Source organism: Ailuropoda melanoleuca, chromosome 2 (assembly GCF_002007445.2).
Source record: "Ailuropoda melanoleuca isolate Jingjing chromosome 2, ASM200744v2, whole genome shotgun sequence".
Lineage (NCBI taxonomy): Eukaryota > Metazoa > Chordata > Mammalia > Carnivora > Ursidae > Ailuropoda > Ailuropoda melanoleuca.
This window is the reverse complement of record NC_048219.1, coordinates 21,186,923-21,206,208: the sequence shown is the minus strand read 5'-3', so window position 1 is coordinate 21,206,208 and position 19,286 is coordinate 21,186,923. Positions and strand designations below refer to the sequence as shown.

Here is a 19,286-nt window from a genome sequence, read left to right as displayed (position 1 = left end):
TCAGGCTCCTCTGCTGTGAGCCTTGCTTCTTCCTCTCCCACTCCCCCTGCTTGTGTTCCCTCTCTCGCTGGCTGTCTCTGTCTTTGTCGAATAAATAAATAAAATCTTTAAAAAATAAATAAATAAAATAAAATAAAATAGTGAGTAGGGAGGTCTGTGGAGATTCCAGTTGGTCTCTGCAAAAGAAGAGGCATTACTGTTGGCGCTAGGAAAGAACTAGTGCCCTGAAACACAAGGCAGCTGAGGATCGGTGTGTCCAGGAAACTTTCAAGTTAACTGCATTTCAGATATACAGTTGCTTTACAGTCCGAACAGTCTGTGTTTATTTGTGGCTGTGGTCGCACGTGATCAGAAATACCTCTGGCTCTTAACAGTTTTTCCACTTTTTCTCTCTGGGCTCCAGTTAGTAGTAGAATATTTGCGTTTCTAGAATGGGCTTTACATTGTTAGAATAAAAATCAAAACAATTGTCACTTATTTTCTGTTACAGTGTTTATAAAAATGTCAAGAGAAACAGGTAGTAGTATGAAGATGTAAGATGTTAGACTTTTGTTTCTTATTCCAGGATTTCCAGCTTTGGAAACGAAGTACATTGATCAAACAGCGAAGACTTTCCTTTGGAAGTGGTGGAGTTGCAGAGGGTGGGAATGTGTTTGGCCTCATGAATCTTAGGTGGTGCGTTTTCTGGGAACGGAGGCAGGAGAGGGCCTGCGGAATAGCACCCCCATCTGTATCCCAGGCCCTACCCTTTCCGACTGACGCCTTTCTTTTCACACTGAGAACAGATGGCAACCAGACATTGGGGGGAGGGGTCTGTTTCTTGTGCTCCTTGGGGATTTTGCATTCAGCTTAGAAAAAGTCATCTAAAAGCAAAGAGAAAAATGAGGCTGCGACTGTTCACAATTACGCAGGACTTGTTTGGCATTCACTATACTGACAGATTTATTTTTTGCAGATACTGAATGATAACAGCATTTATTTTCCAAGACAACATTGTTGTCACTTCAGAGGCATCTGCATTGGGGTCGTTTTCTTCACTTCAGGGTACACTTGATAATTAAATTTATTGTAGAACAGTCAGCTAGCAAAAATCAGCCAGCTTATTAGAGAAAGGAGTTTGTTTTTTTTTTCTCAGCAGACTGTCATTTTTATTATAATGAAATGGGGCAACTTCTGTACTGCTGTAGTGACATGTCTTTAATAATAGCCTGTGTTTCCAGCCTTTCTAAAGCATCGTAAGAAGGATTCTGTATGCCATCTCTTCCTTAGCTTTTGTGTACAGAGGCTGATTTGCTAATGTTTGGTGGTTCCTAGATGGTGAGCTTAGGAATTTTTTTTTTTTTTAGCTCAGTTAAAATCCAGAAGGAACTAAGATACCCTTAAGCAGAAAAGTAAGGGAAAAAATCTAAATTTGAATTTCTTCTTCTTTTTTTTAATATTCTATTTATTTCTTTGATAGGGAGAGCGAGCACAAGCAGGGAGAGCCGCAGGCAGAGGGAGAGGGAGAAGCAGGCTCCCCACTGAGCAGGGAGCCTAATGCTGGGCTTGATCCCAGAACCCTGGGATCATGACCTGAGCTGAAGGCAGACGTTTAACCAACTGAGCCACCCAGGCACCCCTGACATTTGAGCTTCTTAACTTGAAGAGGCTTTCAAAACGAATTGTTTAGGGTGTAAGTAATGAGTTACATGTAGAAAAAGAAATGATGGTTCTAGTACAGATTCTATATTCATAATAAGAAATTTCAAGCAGTAAGCCAAGGCATTCTTATGGTTGAGCCTCACTTTCTTAGCAAATATGACTTTTTACGATGGTAGAATGTGAATTGAAATTGAAATCATCCATTTTTCCCACCCAAAGCAAGAATCTTGATTTTAATTTATTTTTAAAAGATTTTATTTATTTAAGAGAGAGAGAAAGAAAGAGGGAATGAATGAGCAGGGGGAGAAGGACAGTGAGAAGCAGACTCCCTGCTGAGTGCAGAGCCTGATGAGGGGCTCTATCATAGGACCCTGAGATCATGACCTGAGCTGAAGTCAGACCCTTAGCTGACTGAGCCACCCAGGTGCCGCAAGAATCTTGATTTTAAATTAAAATCTTAGAAAAGTAGGAACCACCTATAAAATTTCCATGTAGATACTCATTTTATTCTTAAACCTGGAATAATTTAGTTAAATGTTTTTCAGACTTTTTAAAGTAGCAAAACCTGTTTTCCAAACCAAAGCTTATACAGAAACCCAGAAAATAAAATTAATAAAGGGGAGTTGCCCTGGCTGACTCAGAAAGGGCAATAGGAACCAGGCTTTACCTGAGGCATCTCTGGGAAACTGCAGGTGTGCTGTTGAGAAACATTTGTGTAGTCAATTTAAATTGTAATGTAAGGAATTTGTTTTTCAATATGTTGTTTTAGCAAATCTGTTTTCTGCATTTATGATGAAATTCTGTAATAGCAGAATGTATAGGTAGACATCTGGTTAAAAAATATTAAGTAGCCTTTCTTAGGCACTGACATTTTACCTTTCTAGTATAAATTCCCTCCACGTTTCAGAATAGGGCTTGGCTGACCATAGAGTTAAGTGCTCAGTAAATGTCAGGTAAATTGTTGCAAGTGATAATCCAGTTTCTGCCTGAGCACTTCTTATAATGGGAAACTCACTGACTTACAAAATTATTCTTTTTGACTAGCTCTGATCGACAGATATAAGTTAATATGGAAACCAAAAATACTTTTCTTTGTATTTTACTTGTTTTTAGTTTGGTCCTTGGCCATTCAGGTAAAATTTCATTCTTCTTTAAGACTGCCAAATATTTAAAGAGTGCCATTAACTCTCCCTTAAAGCTACCCCATAGTCCTTGTCCTGCCCACTGTCTCCCCCACACAATCTTTTCCCTACTAAAGAACTTCTCTTCTTTAAGCTGTCATGTTTCTAGTTCTTTCACCATCTTAATCATCTTCTTGTTGATACGTTTTTAGTTTATCAAGGTTACTCTTAAAATATGATACTCCAGCTGATAGCTAGTACCCCTAGTATTGGGTACTAAAAAGACCAAAATTTAGAAGTATCTAAGGCCTAGGGGGCGCCTGGGTAGTGCAGTCGTTAAGCGTCTGCCTTCCGCTCAGGGCGTGATCCCGGCGTTCCGGGATGGAGTCCCACATCGGGCTCCTCCGCTGGGAGCCTGCTTCTTCCTCTCCCACCCCTGCTGTGTTCCCCTCTCTCGCTGGCTGTCACTCTGTCACATAAATAAATAAAATCTTTAAAAAAAAAAAAAGTATCNGGAGCCTGCTTCTTCCTCTCCCACTCCCCTGCTGTGTTCCCCTCTCTCGCTGGCTGTCACTCTGTCACATAAATAAATAAAATCTTTAAAAAAAAAAAAAGTATCTAAGTTCTAAATTTAGGTGTTTTGGGTACCTAATACTATAGACTAGAAACACCCTTACATGGGTCTTCAAACTAGCAAAGCTGTATTTCTTTAAACACTATTCACTAGTAAAGATTATTTATTTATATGAATAATCATTACAGGATGTTAGATCTTAGATAGTTACCTAATTACTGTAAACTTGTTTCTTTGTCTGTAAAGTACAAATAATAATAGTGCTTACGGCATAGGGTTCTAAAGATTGGAAATGCGTGGAAGTGTTATCACGATTCCTGGCAAATAGTACACATTCAGTAAACGTTAATTACTATTATTAGTTATTGTAATTACTAGAAATGCAATCAGAATACCCACCACATGAGAAATCTTTTTTTACTTCCTTGATTTATTCATTCATTCATCAAATAGTTACTAAATGCCTATTATGTGCCAGACACTATGGCAGTTAGGTCTCATATTTCTTATCCATAAAAATGGGAACTAATAATATTAATTGTAACAATCCCGCTCCTTGGTGTTGTTATAAGAATTAAATGAGTGCTTTTGTACATACTTGAGGTTGTACAGTAATTGTTTGCTAATTAGATTGGTCTCCTGAGAGATGGGCATTATATTATATTCATCCTTTTATTTTCTAGTACTGTAGCAAAGCAACTGCTTTATAGGATTTCCTAACCATATGGAATCATCAGATTATGTGAAAATACTTTTCAGATTGTAAAGGGACGTATAAATTTAAGGTCATCAATTCCACAGTCATAGAAATAGACAATGTGGTAGTTTTCAGACTCTGTTCCTTAGAGCCCAGGATTCCAGTGGTGCCTCAGATTAGGTAGCAATAGGGCACACACAAGGGGAAGTAGATATTTCGGACCTCCCCCAGCACAGTTTAGTTAGAACAGCCCTATTTATTTTACTTATTCTCCTACTATAAAAAAGGTTTGAAAACAAATGTCCAGTTTGTGTGCTGCCAAGCCATTGTAATTTTATCTTGTGATAACTTGTGTGATTCCTTGTCTTTTGTGATATTGACTTCCCCCTTCTCCATTTGACAGACAGATGTACTAGTCCTGAGCTGTGATCTGATAACAGATGTTGCCTTACATGAAGTTGTGGACCTGTTCAGAGCTCATGATGCATCACTTGCCATGTTAATGAGAAAAGGCCAAGATGGTTTAGAACAAGTTCCAGGTCAAAAGGGGGGGAAAAAACCAGGTAAGGAGTTTGATTTATTTGTATGTTGGGTTTTTATTATTATTATTATTATTATTATTATTATTATTATCATTTATGCTTTCACTTAAATATTTACTGAGAAGGTGACTGCACTGCAGGCACGGTGCTAAGGGTTGATGACATAAAGTCAAAGAAGACACAGTCCCTGACTTGAAGAGGCTGAGAGCTATTGATTAGATTCTGTGAAGTCCAGGAGGCTTTTGTATGCAAAGAGGAGCGCTCAGAACTACTTGAAATATAAGATCAAATTTTAGATAACCTTTAAGCCATTAAAATTACTGTTACAAGGGTAGAATGGTTGATTCTTTTGAATGCTTCAATCACCCTAAATAGCCAATAAACAAGATAGTTGTTAACCATGCTTTTTTTCTTAGGATTACAAAATACTTATCTTGGTATTTCCCTAGGATTCTAGTTGTAGGTTATTATTTGTTTTAATCTTCAGAGAGTGATAGTCATTTTGTCAGATCAAAAAGAAGAGGAATAACACTCTAATCCAACCAAGATTATAGAACTTTGGTTATTGATCTGTTATTGATTTTTGGTTAAGGCATAGTTCCTGATTGCTCTTCCCAGAGTACTCCAAACCTGAGGCACCAATCCTATGACTGTGCTGCTTTTAATAACTGAGCTAATGACCAGAAAGCTTTGTAAGATCACACTTTTTATATAGATTTTAGTATTTCCTGGAATGATGTATTTTTCCCCCTGGAGTTTTTCCCTGGAATGATGTGTTTTTTAGGTTTTGGTTAGCCGGCATTATGTAACCCATTGTTCTGTCATTATTATTTATTGATGTAGTCTGTTAAAATTATTAGAAGCTATGTATGGTTTACTAGTATCTCACTGATTTTAATAAAGCCACCTAGAGCTTTCATTCCTAGGCTTTGTGTGATCTAGTTTATATTTTTAGCTTTTTTCCTTAGGGCATTTGGTTAATTTATAATTTTGGATTGTAGCATTAAAACTTTCTAAATTGCTTTTTGTTTTCCAGTGATCACCAGTGTGGATTCATTGTTGGGTCCTCTTTCTACCTTATCACTATCTATGATTCTCATGTTGATCAAGCCTTTTGTTCTTGATGTAGTTTCTACTTTTGCAAGGTCTGGTTTACTTATTCACAATTCCCTTTATTCAGCCTTTTCTGCCTTATGAACAGGTGTATATTATAAATATGAATTTCTTGTTTCTTTTTCATACTCCTCTACTTAAAACAATTTAAAAAAAATCAAATACCCTATTAGAGTTACTCTTTTTGGTATTAGAATTTTTTAGTACATTTCATATTAGCTTTTATCTCTGAAGTATCATTATAAATGCATAGCTTTTCACAATTTCTAATTAGCTGTATTATCTGTGTACCCATCCATTTAAAACTGTTTGATGCTTAAATTTTCACACCTTGGCCAGTGAAAGTTCATATAAGCTGACTTTTCTCTCTTTGAAAAGGTATGATGTGTACAGGTAACAACCTGCTTTTGAGGTAGAGTGTGAGTATGGAGGACACGGAAGCAGGAAATGGGACTGGAGAGGATACAGGGATCAGACTAAAGAGTTTGAACTTTATCCTCTAAACAGTGGGGAGTTGTTGAGGAATTTTAAACAAGAGAAAGTCATGATCAGATTTGTGTTATAGAAAGATTTTCCATTCTTAACATGAAATTTTGAACTTCTCAATATCTGTATTTTGTTATATTTGAAGGCTAAGTTTCACCTAGATAATGGGGGGGGTGTTTTTGTTTTTTTGAAAGAGCGGGGTGGGGGAGCAGAAGAGGGAGAAAGAGACAATCCGAAGCAGGCTGTATGTTATCTGTTGCTGCAAGTGTATATAGTATCTATTGTTGCATAACAAATTACCATAAACTTAACATCTTAAAACAATACTGTGGGTCAGGAGTCCAGGCATTACTTAGTTGGGCCCTCTGATTCAGAGTCTTTAACAAGGCTGAATTCAAGGTGTCATCTAGGGTTGAGGTCTCATCTGAAGGCTCAGCTAGGACAGGATTTGCTTCTAAGCTCACTTGTTTATTGGAAGAAATTCAGTTCCCTAAGGACCACTGGACTGAGAGCCTCAGTTTCTAACTGGCTGTTGGCCAGAGGCTGCCCTCATTTCTTTATCACTTGGGCCTCTTCAACAGAACAACTTGCTTCACCAAAGCCAGCAAGGGGAAAGAATCTTCTAGCAAGACAGAAATTACAAAGTTATGTGACTGAATCACAAAAGTAGTATCTCATCACTTTTGCCACATTCTGTTGGTTCGAAGCAAGTTGCTAGGCCAGCCCAATACTCGGTGGTAGGGGATACAGAAGGGTGTGAATACCAAGAGGCAATTAGCATTCTTAGAGACTACCTACTACAGTTGGGCTCATTAATATGTCTAGGGCCTCAGCTGTGATAGTTGTGTTTCTCTTTCCATCTAGTCTGTTACCATACTGGAGCCCCAATCTTGTTCACATGACAGCAGCAAGGTCTAAAAGAGTAAGAGAAGAAGCTACAAACAAGGTCTCTTGAAGCTAAGCTTGGAACTCAGACTGTATCACTTTCATTGCATTCTTAAAAGCTAGTTGCTAGGCCAGCCTGGATATAAAGGATGGGGAAACTAGACCTTACCTCTTTTTTTTCCCCTCCGATAAGCACTTTTTTTTCCTTCAACTTTTTTATGGTGATCAAATACAGGTAAAATTTACCATCTTTTTTTAAGTATACAGTTCAGCGGTATTAAATACATTTATAATGTTATGCAACCATCACCACCATCCATCTCCATAACTCTTTTCATCTTGTGAAACTGGAACTGTATATTCATTAAATAATAACTCCCCATTTCCCCCTCTCAGCCCCCAGAAACCACCATTATAGTTTCTGTCTCTATGATTTTGACTACTTTAAGTACCATATATAAATGGAATCATACAGTATTTGTCTTTTTGTCACTGGCTTATTTCACATTGTATAATGTCCTCAAGGTTCATCCACGTTTAGCATATTGCAGAATCCCTTCATTTTTAAGGCTGAATAATATTTTCTTGTATGTATATATTACATTTTGCTTATCCATTACTCCATCAGTGGAAACTTGGGGTGCTTTCACATTTTAGCTATTGTGAGTAGTGCTGTTATGAACATGGGTGTGCACATGTCTCTGTGAAACCCTGCCTCCAATTCTTTGGGGTGGTATACCCAGAAGTAGAATTGCTGAATCATATGGTAATTCTATTTTTAATTTTTTGAGGAACTGCCATATTATCTTATATAGTAGCTATACCATTTTACATTCTAGACCTTACCTCTTGAAGGGAAGAAGAACAACAAATTTGTAACTCTTAAATCTACTGCATACATTTTTTCCCATAATTTGAAGTATTTTTATTTTATGTACAATGAGTTGGCATTAAGGGAGGTATCTTGGATGACCCGTTCAAGGAAGTTCACTTAATCCAACTTAATGAAGCCTATGTCCTTTGCGTACTGACAGAAACACTGACAGCACGTATTGAGGCCGAATTTCAGGATCAGACCATGCTGGTTTGAGCAGCCATGGCAAGAAAAGAACCCTGACCAGATTTCCTCAGGTGGCTCCAGTAGAGCTGCTGGGGACCCATGTTGCTCTCTCAGCTGCAACAAGACAAAAGGGCTACTATATACATTTTTAGTTTTGATTTGCTGATATTTTATTTAGGATCCTTGTACTTATATAATAAATGAATATGCCTGTAGTTTTCCTTTCTTATAATATTTTTATATTAAATCTGGTCTTGGCTTCAGGATTGTTCTAGCCTTATAAAATGAGTTGGAATTCCCTACTATAAACATAATGCCATTCATAGGGGAGGTGCACATTTATTAGCTGAATGAATGAGTGAATGAATGGATAAGTAAATGACTACAGAGGAGACAGAAGAGTCGGTCAGACTAGTAAAAATCAATGAGAAAAAAAATATGAGTAGTTGACAGAATTTTTTTAATGGAAATTCATAGTTTTAACTGTTTTCTTTTCTTTTCTTTTAAAGATTTTATTTATTTATTTGACAGAGATAGAGACAGCCAGCGAGAGAGAGAACACAAGCAGGGGGAGTGGGAGAGGAAGAAGCAGGCTCTCAGCAGAGGAGCCTGATGTNGAGCCTGATGTGGGGCTCGATCCCATAACGCCGGGATCACGCCCCGAGCCGAAGGCAGACGCTTAACCACTGTGCCACCCAGGCGCCCCTTAACTGTTCTCTTAATCTCATTTGTGTAGTCTTCTTAGGATAGACATTCTGATGTTACCTGCTTTGCTCCCAAAGTAAAATTTACTTTGTTAGAACAGAAAGAAATCTTTCCCAAGTTCTTATAATTTATAGCATATTCTGAGGTCCCAGTTACTATGGTAGCTACAAGGAAGCAAATACAAGGAGGGGACCCTGAGAGTGAGGAATGTGAGTAAAGAGCACATAGCTGAAACATGGGCTTGGAAATCACTGCTCCCAGGACATTCAGTAATTCAAGGTTTTGTGGGCTGAAGGACTTGGATAGAGTAAGCACTCCAAATTATATCCAAAAATAACATCTCTGTGTTTCTTTTTAAAATACTGGCTCATAATCAGACTGTTGCAGACTATTATATTCTCAAGTTTCCTTGTAATGGATGAATTGGTATATGTCATATCTACTGTGTGGCATTTGAAATTCTCTGCAAAATATGGTTCAACTGAAATTTCCTGTAAAACTTACCTTCAGATTGGCATTATTTACCCTTCCTTCTTTGGAGTTCACTAATTTCGGTTATTAAAAAATATATATATATATATAAGTTTTTTTTTAAGTTTATTTATTTAAGTAATCTCTACACCTAGTGTGGGGCTCAAATTCATGACCATGAGATCAAGAGTCACTTACTCTTCTGACTGAGCCAGCCGTGAGCCCCAACATATAACTTTTTTTTTTTTTTAAAGATTTTATTTATTTATTTGACAGAGATAGAGACAGCCAGCGAGAGAGGGAACATAAGCAGGGGGAGTGGGAGAGGAAGAAGCAGGCTCATAGCGGAGGAGCCTGATGTGGGGCTCGATCCCATAACGGCCGGGATCACGCCCTGAGCCGAAGGCAGACGCTTAACCGCTGTGCCACCCAGGCGCCCCTCCAACATATAACTTTTTATGATAATTTTTCCCTATTTAGATTCAGACACTGCATATGAATAGATGACCGGAAACCATCTGAAGGAAAGAATGCTTTCAAGCCCCTGGGCTAAACACGTTATACACTTGAGAAATACACTTGGTTCTAGGTACATAGGCAGCCAACAATGAAGCATGTTCAGCTCTGTAGTAGCTGGTGTCTGTCAGTAGGAGGCAGACAAATTCATCTTTAGAAATACTGTTTTTCTACGGGCTCCTGGGTGGCTCAGTTGGTTAAGTGTGGGGCTCTTGATCTCAGCTCAGGTCTTGATCTCAGGGTCATGAGTTCAAGCCCCACATTGGGCTCCACACTGGGCGTGGAGCCTGCTTAAAAAAAGAAAGGAAGAAAAAAGAAATATTCTTTTTCTGGAGCTCAACTTTTTTTTCTCTTTTTCAAAGAGAAAAAATCCTTGCTTTATTTGATTGTTGTGAGGATCAAATGAGAGCATGTATTTTGTTTAATTTTTTTAAACATAAACATTTTATTTAATGTTTGAGTTAAGCTCTTATACGGTTACAAGAGCTTTACAAATATTAACTGATTTAGTCCTCATAATAAGCCTGTGAGGTGGGCACTATTATGATACCCATTTTGCTGATGAAACTGAGGAATGGGAAAGTATCTTCCTCAAAGACATACAGCTAGTAAGTGGGATTTATACCCATGTGGTTAAGCCTCAGAGGCTCTGTTCTTTATCATGGTGCTGTGCTGCCTATATGTGAAAATCCTTTTGTAAGCTATAGATAGATACTGTACAGATGTTAGTAGCAGTTTTTATTAAAGTGGCTGACACTGTACTACATGTTACAGGAGATATAAAGGAATCATAAGCCTGCCTTTGAAGAATTTATAACCTGGTTGGCAGAAAGAAACATAACACAGAAAACAGCAATAATATGACAGCCTGTAACATCACCGTCTACCAGAGAACTCTCCACATTAGTAAATATGCACCACACCTTGTTTTCTTTCAGTGCTTATACACAGCATAAAATCTAATGCATAATAGACATATAGTTAATGCTGACTAATGTACATGTCCTTAAATAATGTTATTCCCATTTCCATAGTGAGTAGACCTATGGTATTATTTTCAGAGAAAGGATTCCTTTTTATACTTTCCTTCTGTGCCATGTAATGAGTTTATGGATCATCCACTTATTTGGCTTTTTAGTTTTAATTTTTATTTATTTATTTTTGACAAATAAAAATTATATATATTTAAAGTGTATAATGATTTGATATATGTAGATATGATTGTGAAATGATTACCACAGTCAAACTAAATAACATATATACCACTTCCTTAACTCTTAGTTTTTGAGATCATTTCACATTTATAGAATGATTACAGGACTAGTAGAAAACTTATATATCCTTTACCCAGATTCCCTGAATTTTAACATTTGTTCTATCATTCTCTCTCCTTATGATATACTTTCAATATATAATATGTATACACAATATATTACATATACTATTATTATTTTTCTCAGCTATTTGAGAATAAGTTGCAGATATGATTCTCTTTGCCTTTAAATACATCAGTGTGTATCCTGCCCCTCACCCCTCACTGCCACCCGAAAAAGGACAGTCTGTTAAAACAGGAAATTACACTGCTACAATACTTTAATCTGTAGATATTATTCAGACTTCACCAGTTAACCTGATAATATCCTTTACAACAACACGAAAACATTTTAACTACCCATGTTTTAAACATTGTGGTATTTGCTATATGACAGTCCTGTATCTAGTTCCAAGAGAAGTGTGAGCAGGTGCTCTGTCCCCCTGACTTAGTCATACAGGCAGGGGCAAATGGCTGTGTTTGATTTTCCTTCTTTTGTATGATTCAGTGGAGCAGCGTGACTTCATTGGAGTGGACAGCACAGGAAAGAGGCTTCTCTTCATGGCTAATGAAGCGGACTTGGATGAAGAGCTGGTCATTAAGGGATCTATCCTGCAGAAGTAAGCCCTAGGGTTTTTCTTTCTGGCAATTCTCCTTGTCTTAAAACAAAATAAAACCACCCAGTAGATGGGAAAGGGGGAATGAAAACTAGATTATACTGTGTGAAATTGACAAAAGTATGTGACTGTTTTCCCATGAGACGGGATGAAGGCTTTTCTTTACCGCACAAGCTTAGCTTTTCCCTGTGTCTTTTCTACATGCCAAGGTAGAGTCAAATCCTGCATTGCAGTAGGGCAGAATCTCTGTGGGGAGAAGAGGGAACAGGACTGTCTTTCTAACAGTGTTATAGAACTTCCTTTTCTTTCTTTCAATGGTGGTAAGCACACAACTTAAAATTTACCATCTTAACCACTTTTAAGTGTGCAGTTTACTAGTGTTAAACATATCCACGTTATTGTGAAACAGATCTCCAGAACTTTTTCATCTTGCAGATCTGAAGTTCTGCGTCTGTTAAACAACAGCTCTTCTCTTTTTCCTGTCTCCAGCTCCAGGGGATCACCATTTGACTTTCTGTTTCTATGAATTTGGCTACTTTAGATACCTCAGATAAGTGGAATTATGCAGTATTTGTCTTTTGTTGACTGGCTTATTTCACTTAGTATAATATCCTCAGGTTTCATCCATGTTGTAGCATGTGTCAGAATTTCCTTCCTTTTTAAGGCTACATAATATCCCATTGTGTGCACATGTCACATTTTTTAAAATTTATTCATCTGTCAGCAGACATTTGGGTTGCTTCCACCTCTTGACTATTGTGAATAATGCTGCAGCGAATGTGGGTGTGCACATATCCCTTCGAGATCCTGCTTTGAATTCTTCTGGATATATACCCAGAAGTGGGATTGCTGGATTATATGACAGTTCTATTTTTAATTTTTAGCAAAACCTCTATACTGCTTTCAGCAGTGACTGTGCCGTTTTACAATTGTACCGACAGTGCACCAAGTTTCCAATTTCTCTACGTCCTCATCAACACTTGTTATTTTCTATTTTTTGTTAGTAGCCATCCTAGTGGCTACAAATAGGCAACACAGTCACATCTTCTTTAATCAGCATTTACTGAGCGCTCGCCCAGCATGGACTTTTTCATCAGAGGCTACCATACTCAGAGCTTTACTGTCTGATACCAGTACATAGGAAAATTTAAAAACTGTTTGGAGCCTGGGTTGGACTTGTCTGTGGTTTTGCCATGGCTTACTTGTCCCAGATTGCAATTCTCTGTTATTCTTGATTAAACCCATTTTTGCTGCTTAAAAAACAAAACAGGGGCGCCTGGGTGGTGCAGTCGTTAAGCGTCTGCCTTCGGCTCAGGGCGTGATCCCGGCGTTCTGGGATCGAGCCCCATCAGGCTCCTCCGCTAGGAGCCCTGCTTCTTCCTCTCCCCCTCCCCCTGCTTGTGTTCCCTCTCTCGCTGTCTCTCTCTGTCAAATAAATAAATAAAATCTTAAAAAAAAAAAAAACACACAAAACAAAACAAAAAAACCATGCTTGGAGCCTGGATGAAATGAATGTGAAAGGAGTAAGTTGGGAAAGAAGAGTGTCTTACTTATTGTTTTGCTGTCTAGCACAACAGAGGTAGGAGACATATTTCAAAGTATATATTTTAATGAAAATGAAATTAAATTCTAGCTTCAGCTAGCCCAATTACCCCAATGGATTAGAGTTCTGTATTAGAGCCTTTGTTGTCTCATCAATAAAAATGGGTTTGATAATAATAGGGCTGCCATGGGGAATAAATGAATGTAAAACAGCCTAACACCTGTTTCATAATAAGTGGTCAGAAAATATTAGACATTATTATTATTTCTTTTTTTTTTAAGATTTTATTTATTTATTTGACAGAGAGAGAGAGACAGCCAGCAAGAGGGAACACAAGCAGGGGGAGTGGGAGAGGAAGAAGCAGGCTCCCAGAGGAGGAGGTAGCCTAATGCGGGGCTCGATCCCAGGACTCTGGGATCAGGCCCTGAGCTGAAGGCAGACGCTTAACGACTGAGCCACCCAGACGCCCGTATTCTTATTTCTAAACAAATAAACAGCGCTTGAAAAATACATGCATAATATCACTTCCAGATTAATTTGGTTGTTTCAGATTGCATCACAAACTTCCTACTACTAGTTCCTAACTAAATGTGAAAAAATAAATTAATATAAAACTGGCAGAAAGGGATGCCTGGGTGGCTCAGTCAGTTAAGTGTCTGCCTTCGGCTCAGGTCATGATCCCGGGGTCCTGGGATCGAGTTCCTCATTGAGCTCCTTGCTCGGGAGGGAGCCTGCTTCTCCCTCTGCCAGCAGCTCCCCCTGCTTGTGCTCTCTTTCTCTCTCTCTGACAAATAAAGAAATAAAATCTTTTTAATAAATAAAACTGGCAGAAATTTCAACAATAGCAAACTAGGATTATTTAATAAAGCTTAAAAACTGGTGGTCATGGAAAGAAAGAAGATTCTGACGAAAAACAGAAAAGAATAAGGGGCAACTGGGTGGTTCAGTCGGTTAGGCATCTGCCTTCAGCTCAGGTCGTGATCCCAGGGTCCTAGATCGGGCTCCCTCTGAACTTCCCCCTGCTGTGCTCTCTCTTTCAAATAAATAAAACCTTCAAAGAAGGAAGGGAGGGGAGGGGAGGAGGAAGGGAGGGAGGAAGGCTCCCAACTGCACCCTATCACCACTCCCCAGAAGCCATACTGAGGTATTAATGAAATCCTGCAAGTTCTCACTAATAGCTCCAAAGCTGGAAAGAAGCAAACTGAGCACATATCTGTATTTCTATCTTCTTCTGACTGAGAAATAGTGGGAACAGCTACTTGCAAGTAAATGATGAAGCAGAGAAAACGGACAATGAGGCTGACTCTTTAACAGAACGAAAGATCAAGCCTAAAAATGAAGTAGTATAAAGCTGGGAACTATTCCTCTGTAGGGACAGAATATGCCCCTTAATTATGTGGAATGAAACAAGAATATTTAACAGAATCTCAGGAAAGAAAAATATTTTAACAGATTCTACAGTACCTTAGCTGTGTTCCCTATGTTCCTTCTATCCCTCTGACTCACATCATTCCCTGAAGCCATAGAAAACACAGAATACAAAATAACCAGCACTACTGGGTATTTGCCCAAAGAAAAGAAAAACAGTAATTTGAAAAGGTATGTGCATTTATATGTTTATTGCAGCATTATTTACAGTGATATGGAAGCACCCTGTGTCCATCAATAGATGAATGGATAAAAAAGATGTAGTGGGGCACCTGGGTGGCTTAGTTAGTTGGGCATCTGCCTTCAGCTCAGGTCATGATCCCAGGGGCCTGGGATGGATCCCTGCATCGAACTCCCTGCTCAGTGAGGAGTCTGCTTCTCCCTCTCCCTCTGCCTCTCCTCTTTGCTCGTGCTCTCTCTCATCCTCTCTCTCAAATAAAATAAAATCTTTTTTGAAAAAAGAAAAGAAAAAATAAAAAGCAGAAACAGACCCATAAATAAAGAGAACAAACTGGTGGTAGCAAGAGGGGAGGGAAGTGGGGTGGGCAAAAAGAGGTAAAGGAAAGTAGAAGGTACAGGCCTCCAGTTATGGGATGAATAAGTCACGGGAATTAAAGGTTCAACACAGGGAATATAGTCAGTGGTATTATAATAGTGCGGCATGGTGACAGATGGTAGCTACACTTGTGGTGAGCATAACATAAGGTGTCAAATCACAGTAATGTACACATGAAATTAATGTAACATTGTGTATCGGCTATACTTCAATATAAATAAAAAGGAAAAAAATAACCACCACTGACATAATAGTTGGTCTCAGATACAGGAGGATGAGAGGTAAGAACTCATCCATATCGTATCAAAACAAATAAAACAAACATGAACAAGACCAAAAGAGTCAGTATGTCAACTACGCAAACATATAGCAAACAAAATGAAAGCAAGAAAAATGTTCTACAAAAGACAAAGAACGTATCCTGAACAAAGCATAATTCAATGATTAGAATTTCCTATACTATACAATTTTAAAATAACTCATCAGGATGTGAATTTAATAAATAAAAGTTCAGTGATGAGGTGATAAAACAACAAAATGAAATAAAAGAAGATATTATAGAACTAAGAAAATAGATTGAGGACCAATTAAAATAGCAAAGAACAGTACAGATACCACTGAAAATCAAATTATTGACATAAAGGAAAGGTTTCAGGTAATTAGGGATTTTGATGAAAAAAGAAATGATTAAATATTATAGAGAATCTAATAGGAAAAAAAAAGACAAAGATGACTCAAATTAATGTCTGTGAAAAAGATAACTAAATATGTGACCAAACGGTGTATTCAAAGATACAAGGATTTCTTGGTAAACTAATTTTATTTAAGGATTTTAATATAAAGATAGAAGGGCTGAGTATATATGATGATTTCTGAAACCCCACTAAAATAGCAATACGGGGATTTTAGAGAGGGGTAAATCCAGAAGACTAAAGAAGATAAAAAGGAAAGAGCAGCAACAAAAGTTTGGAAGCAGGAAAGCACGACAGTTGAACATACCTCAGAAAGCTGAATGCTAAGCCAACAGTGGGATAAGCTGAACTGCAAACTGATTTACTCTACAGAAGTCTGAAGGTTCAAAATTCAGCAGCACCACCTACCTATATCCACAAGTGAAGCTAAAAACTGGATTACTTGAAAATTTGTCCAAACCCCAGATAGATCCTCAGATTTCCTCCCCCCAAACCTCATAACGCTAGCAAGAGACTGGAGATTTATTCTCAGAAGAGGGTAAAATAGAAGATCTCTGGATTGAGTCACTAGGCATAAATGAGGATGGAGGTACCATACAAAAACTGAGGGTTAAGTGAATGTATGTTCTGAGGTCTTCAGCTTCTGTCTCCCGCTTAGCTTCTATATTCTAGCAGCCAGGCTTGCACGTGTCAAGCAAGGACATTAGAGGATTCTTCTCTGTGGTAAAAGACAGTCCAAGAGGAGACCCAAAGATACAGACATTGGGGAATTCCCACCGGAAAACCCACTTCTTGGGTCATCCTACATTGAATTTCGAAGTTGACAATGCTCACCACATGTTGGGTGCTCACAATGAGATATTTATTGTGCCACTCTTAAATCTAGATAAAAAAGAAACAGGGATTACAAGATCTAGATACCAGAACAAAGAGAAAAAAACCCAACAAGTTAGCAGAAAAGCCAACAGAAATTGTTCAGAGAGAAGAAAACTTCTAAAAAGGTAACATTACTCAGAAAGATTTGTTAATATTTGAGCATCTGAATACCACTATCCTAGGAGCTAGGAATACAGCAGCAAATAAAACACCAAAATCCTTGCCCTCGTTGAGAGATGAGAGAATACTGCATTCATGAACCCAAAAACAGAATACTGTATTAAAAAGGGAGCATTTAGGGGTGCCTGGGTGGCACAGCAGTTGAGCGTCTGCCTTCGGCTCAGGGCGTAATCCCGGCGTTGTGGGATCGAGCCCCACATCGGGCTCCTCTGCTGGAGGCCTGCTTCTTCCTCTCCCACTCCCCCTGCTTGTGTTCCCTCTCTCGCTGGCTGTCTCTATCTCTGTCAAATAAATAAATAAAATATTTTAAAAAAATAAAATAAAAAGGGAGCATTTAGTGGCACAAAAATAGACATGTAGATCAGTGGAACAGAATAGAGAACCCAGAAGTAAACCCATAGTTTATAAGATCAGTTAACTTATGACAAGGAGCCAAGAATATACAATACAGAAAAGAAAGTCTCTTCAGTAAATGGTGCTGAGGAAACTGGACAGCTACATACAAAATAATGAAACTGGACCGCTTTCTAACATCATACACAAAAATAAGTTCAAAATGCACTAAAGACTAAACGTGAGACCTGAAAACATAAAATTCCTAGAAGAAAACACAGGTAATTCCCTGACATTGACCATAACACCATTTTTCTATATATGTCTCCTAAGGCAAGGAAAACAAAAACAAAAATAAACCATTGGAACTACATTAAAATAAAAAGCTTTTGCCCAGTGAAGGAAACCATCAACAAAACATAAAGGCAGCCCACTAAATGGGAGAAGGTACTTGCAAACAATATATCCAATAAGAGGTTAATATCCAAAATATAAAGAATTTACATGGGGTACCTGGGTGGCTCAGTTTGTTAAGCATGCAACTCTTTGTTTCAGCTCAGGTCATGATCTCATGGTTCATGGGATCAAGCCCCACATCAGTCTCTGTGCTCAGGAGGAAGTCTGCTTGTGATTCTCTCCCTCTGCCCTTCCCCCAATACGTGTATGTGCTCACGTGCTCTTTCTCTCTCAAATAAATAAATCATAAAAAAACAACAAAGAAAAAAAGACAACACCAAAAAAAAAAAATCTGACTTAAAAATGGGTGGAGGACCTGAATAGACATTTTTCCAAAGAAAACATACAGAGGGCCAGCAGACACATAAAGAGACACTCAACATCACTCATCATCAGGGAAATGCAAATCAAAACCACAATGAGCAGGCGCCCAGTTGGCTCAGTTGGTTAAGCAATTGACTTCAGCTCAGGTTAATCTCAGGGTCCTGGGATCGAGCCCCGTGTCAGGCTCTCCACTCAGTGGGGAGTCGGCTTGTCTCTCTCCCTCTCCATCTGCCCCTCCTCCTACTCATGCTCTATCTGTCCCTCTCCCAAATAAATAAATAATATCTTTTAAAAAACCAGGGCGCCTGGGTGGCTCAGTCGTTAAGTGTTAAGTCGTTAAGTGTCTGCCTTTGGCTCAGGGCGTGATCCCAGGGTCCTGGGATCAAGCCCCATATCAGATTGCCTGCTCCCCTGGGAGCCTGCTTCTTCCTCTCCCACTCCCCCCTGCTTGTGTTCCCTCTCTCGCTGGCTGTCTCTCTCTCTGTCAAATAAATAAATAAAATCTTTTAAAAACAAAACCCCACCATGAGCCATCTATCACCTTACACCTGGCAGTATGGCTAAAATCAAAAAGACAAGAAACAAGTGTTGGTGAGGGTGTGGAGAAAAAGGAACCCACATGCACTGTTGATAGGGATATAAATTGGTACAGCCACCGTGAAAAACAAGATGGAGGTTCCTCAAAAATTAAAAATAGAAATACCATGTGATTCAATAATTCCACTATTGGGTACTTATCCAAAGAAAATGAGAACACTAATTTGAAAAGGTATATGCATCCCTATGTTTATTGCAGCATTATTTACAATAGCCAAGATACAGAAGAAACCTAGGTGTCCGTCAGTAGATGAATGGATGAAGAAGTTGTGGTACATAGGTGTACACACACACACACACACACACAGAGAGAGAGAGAGAGAGAGAGAGGGGAATACTATGCACCCATTAAAAAGGGTGAGATCTTGCCATTTGCAACAACATAAATGGACCTAGAGGGTATTATGCTAAGTGAAATAAGTCAGACTGAGAAAGACAAATGCCGTATATTTTGCTTACATGTGGAATCTAAAAAATGAAACAAATGAATAAAAAACAAAAAAGCAGAATCAGACCTATAAATTCAGAGAACAAACTGATGGTTGCCAGAGGGAAGGAGAG

General features: G+C 38.5%; 1 protein-coding gene and 1 pseudogene across 2 annotated transcripts in view; one reads left to right on the top strand and one right to left on the bottom strand.

The window, feature by feature from the left end:
* Nucleotides 1-19,286, top strand: part of EIF2B3 (eukaryotic translation initiation factor 2B subunit gamma) — a 124,711-nt gene that overhangs the window by 47,515 nt on the left and 57,910 nt on the right. For both annotated transcript variants that reach the window (XM_034651399.1, XM_034651392.1), the window contains exons 4-5: nt 4,437-4,596; nt 11,632-11,743. In XM_034651399.1, the coding sequence (XP_034507290.1) occupies nt 4,437-4,596; nt 11,632-11,743 (272 nt within the window). The remainder of the gene's footprint in view (nt 1-4,436; nt 4,597-11,631; nt 11,744-19,286) is intronic.
* Nucleotides 8,051-8,220, bottom strand: LOC109489670 (annotated as a pseudogene).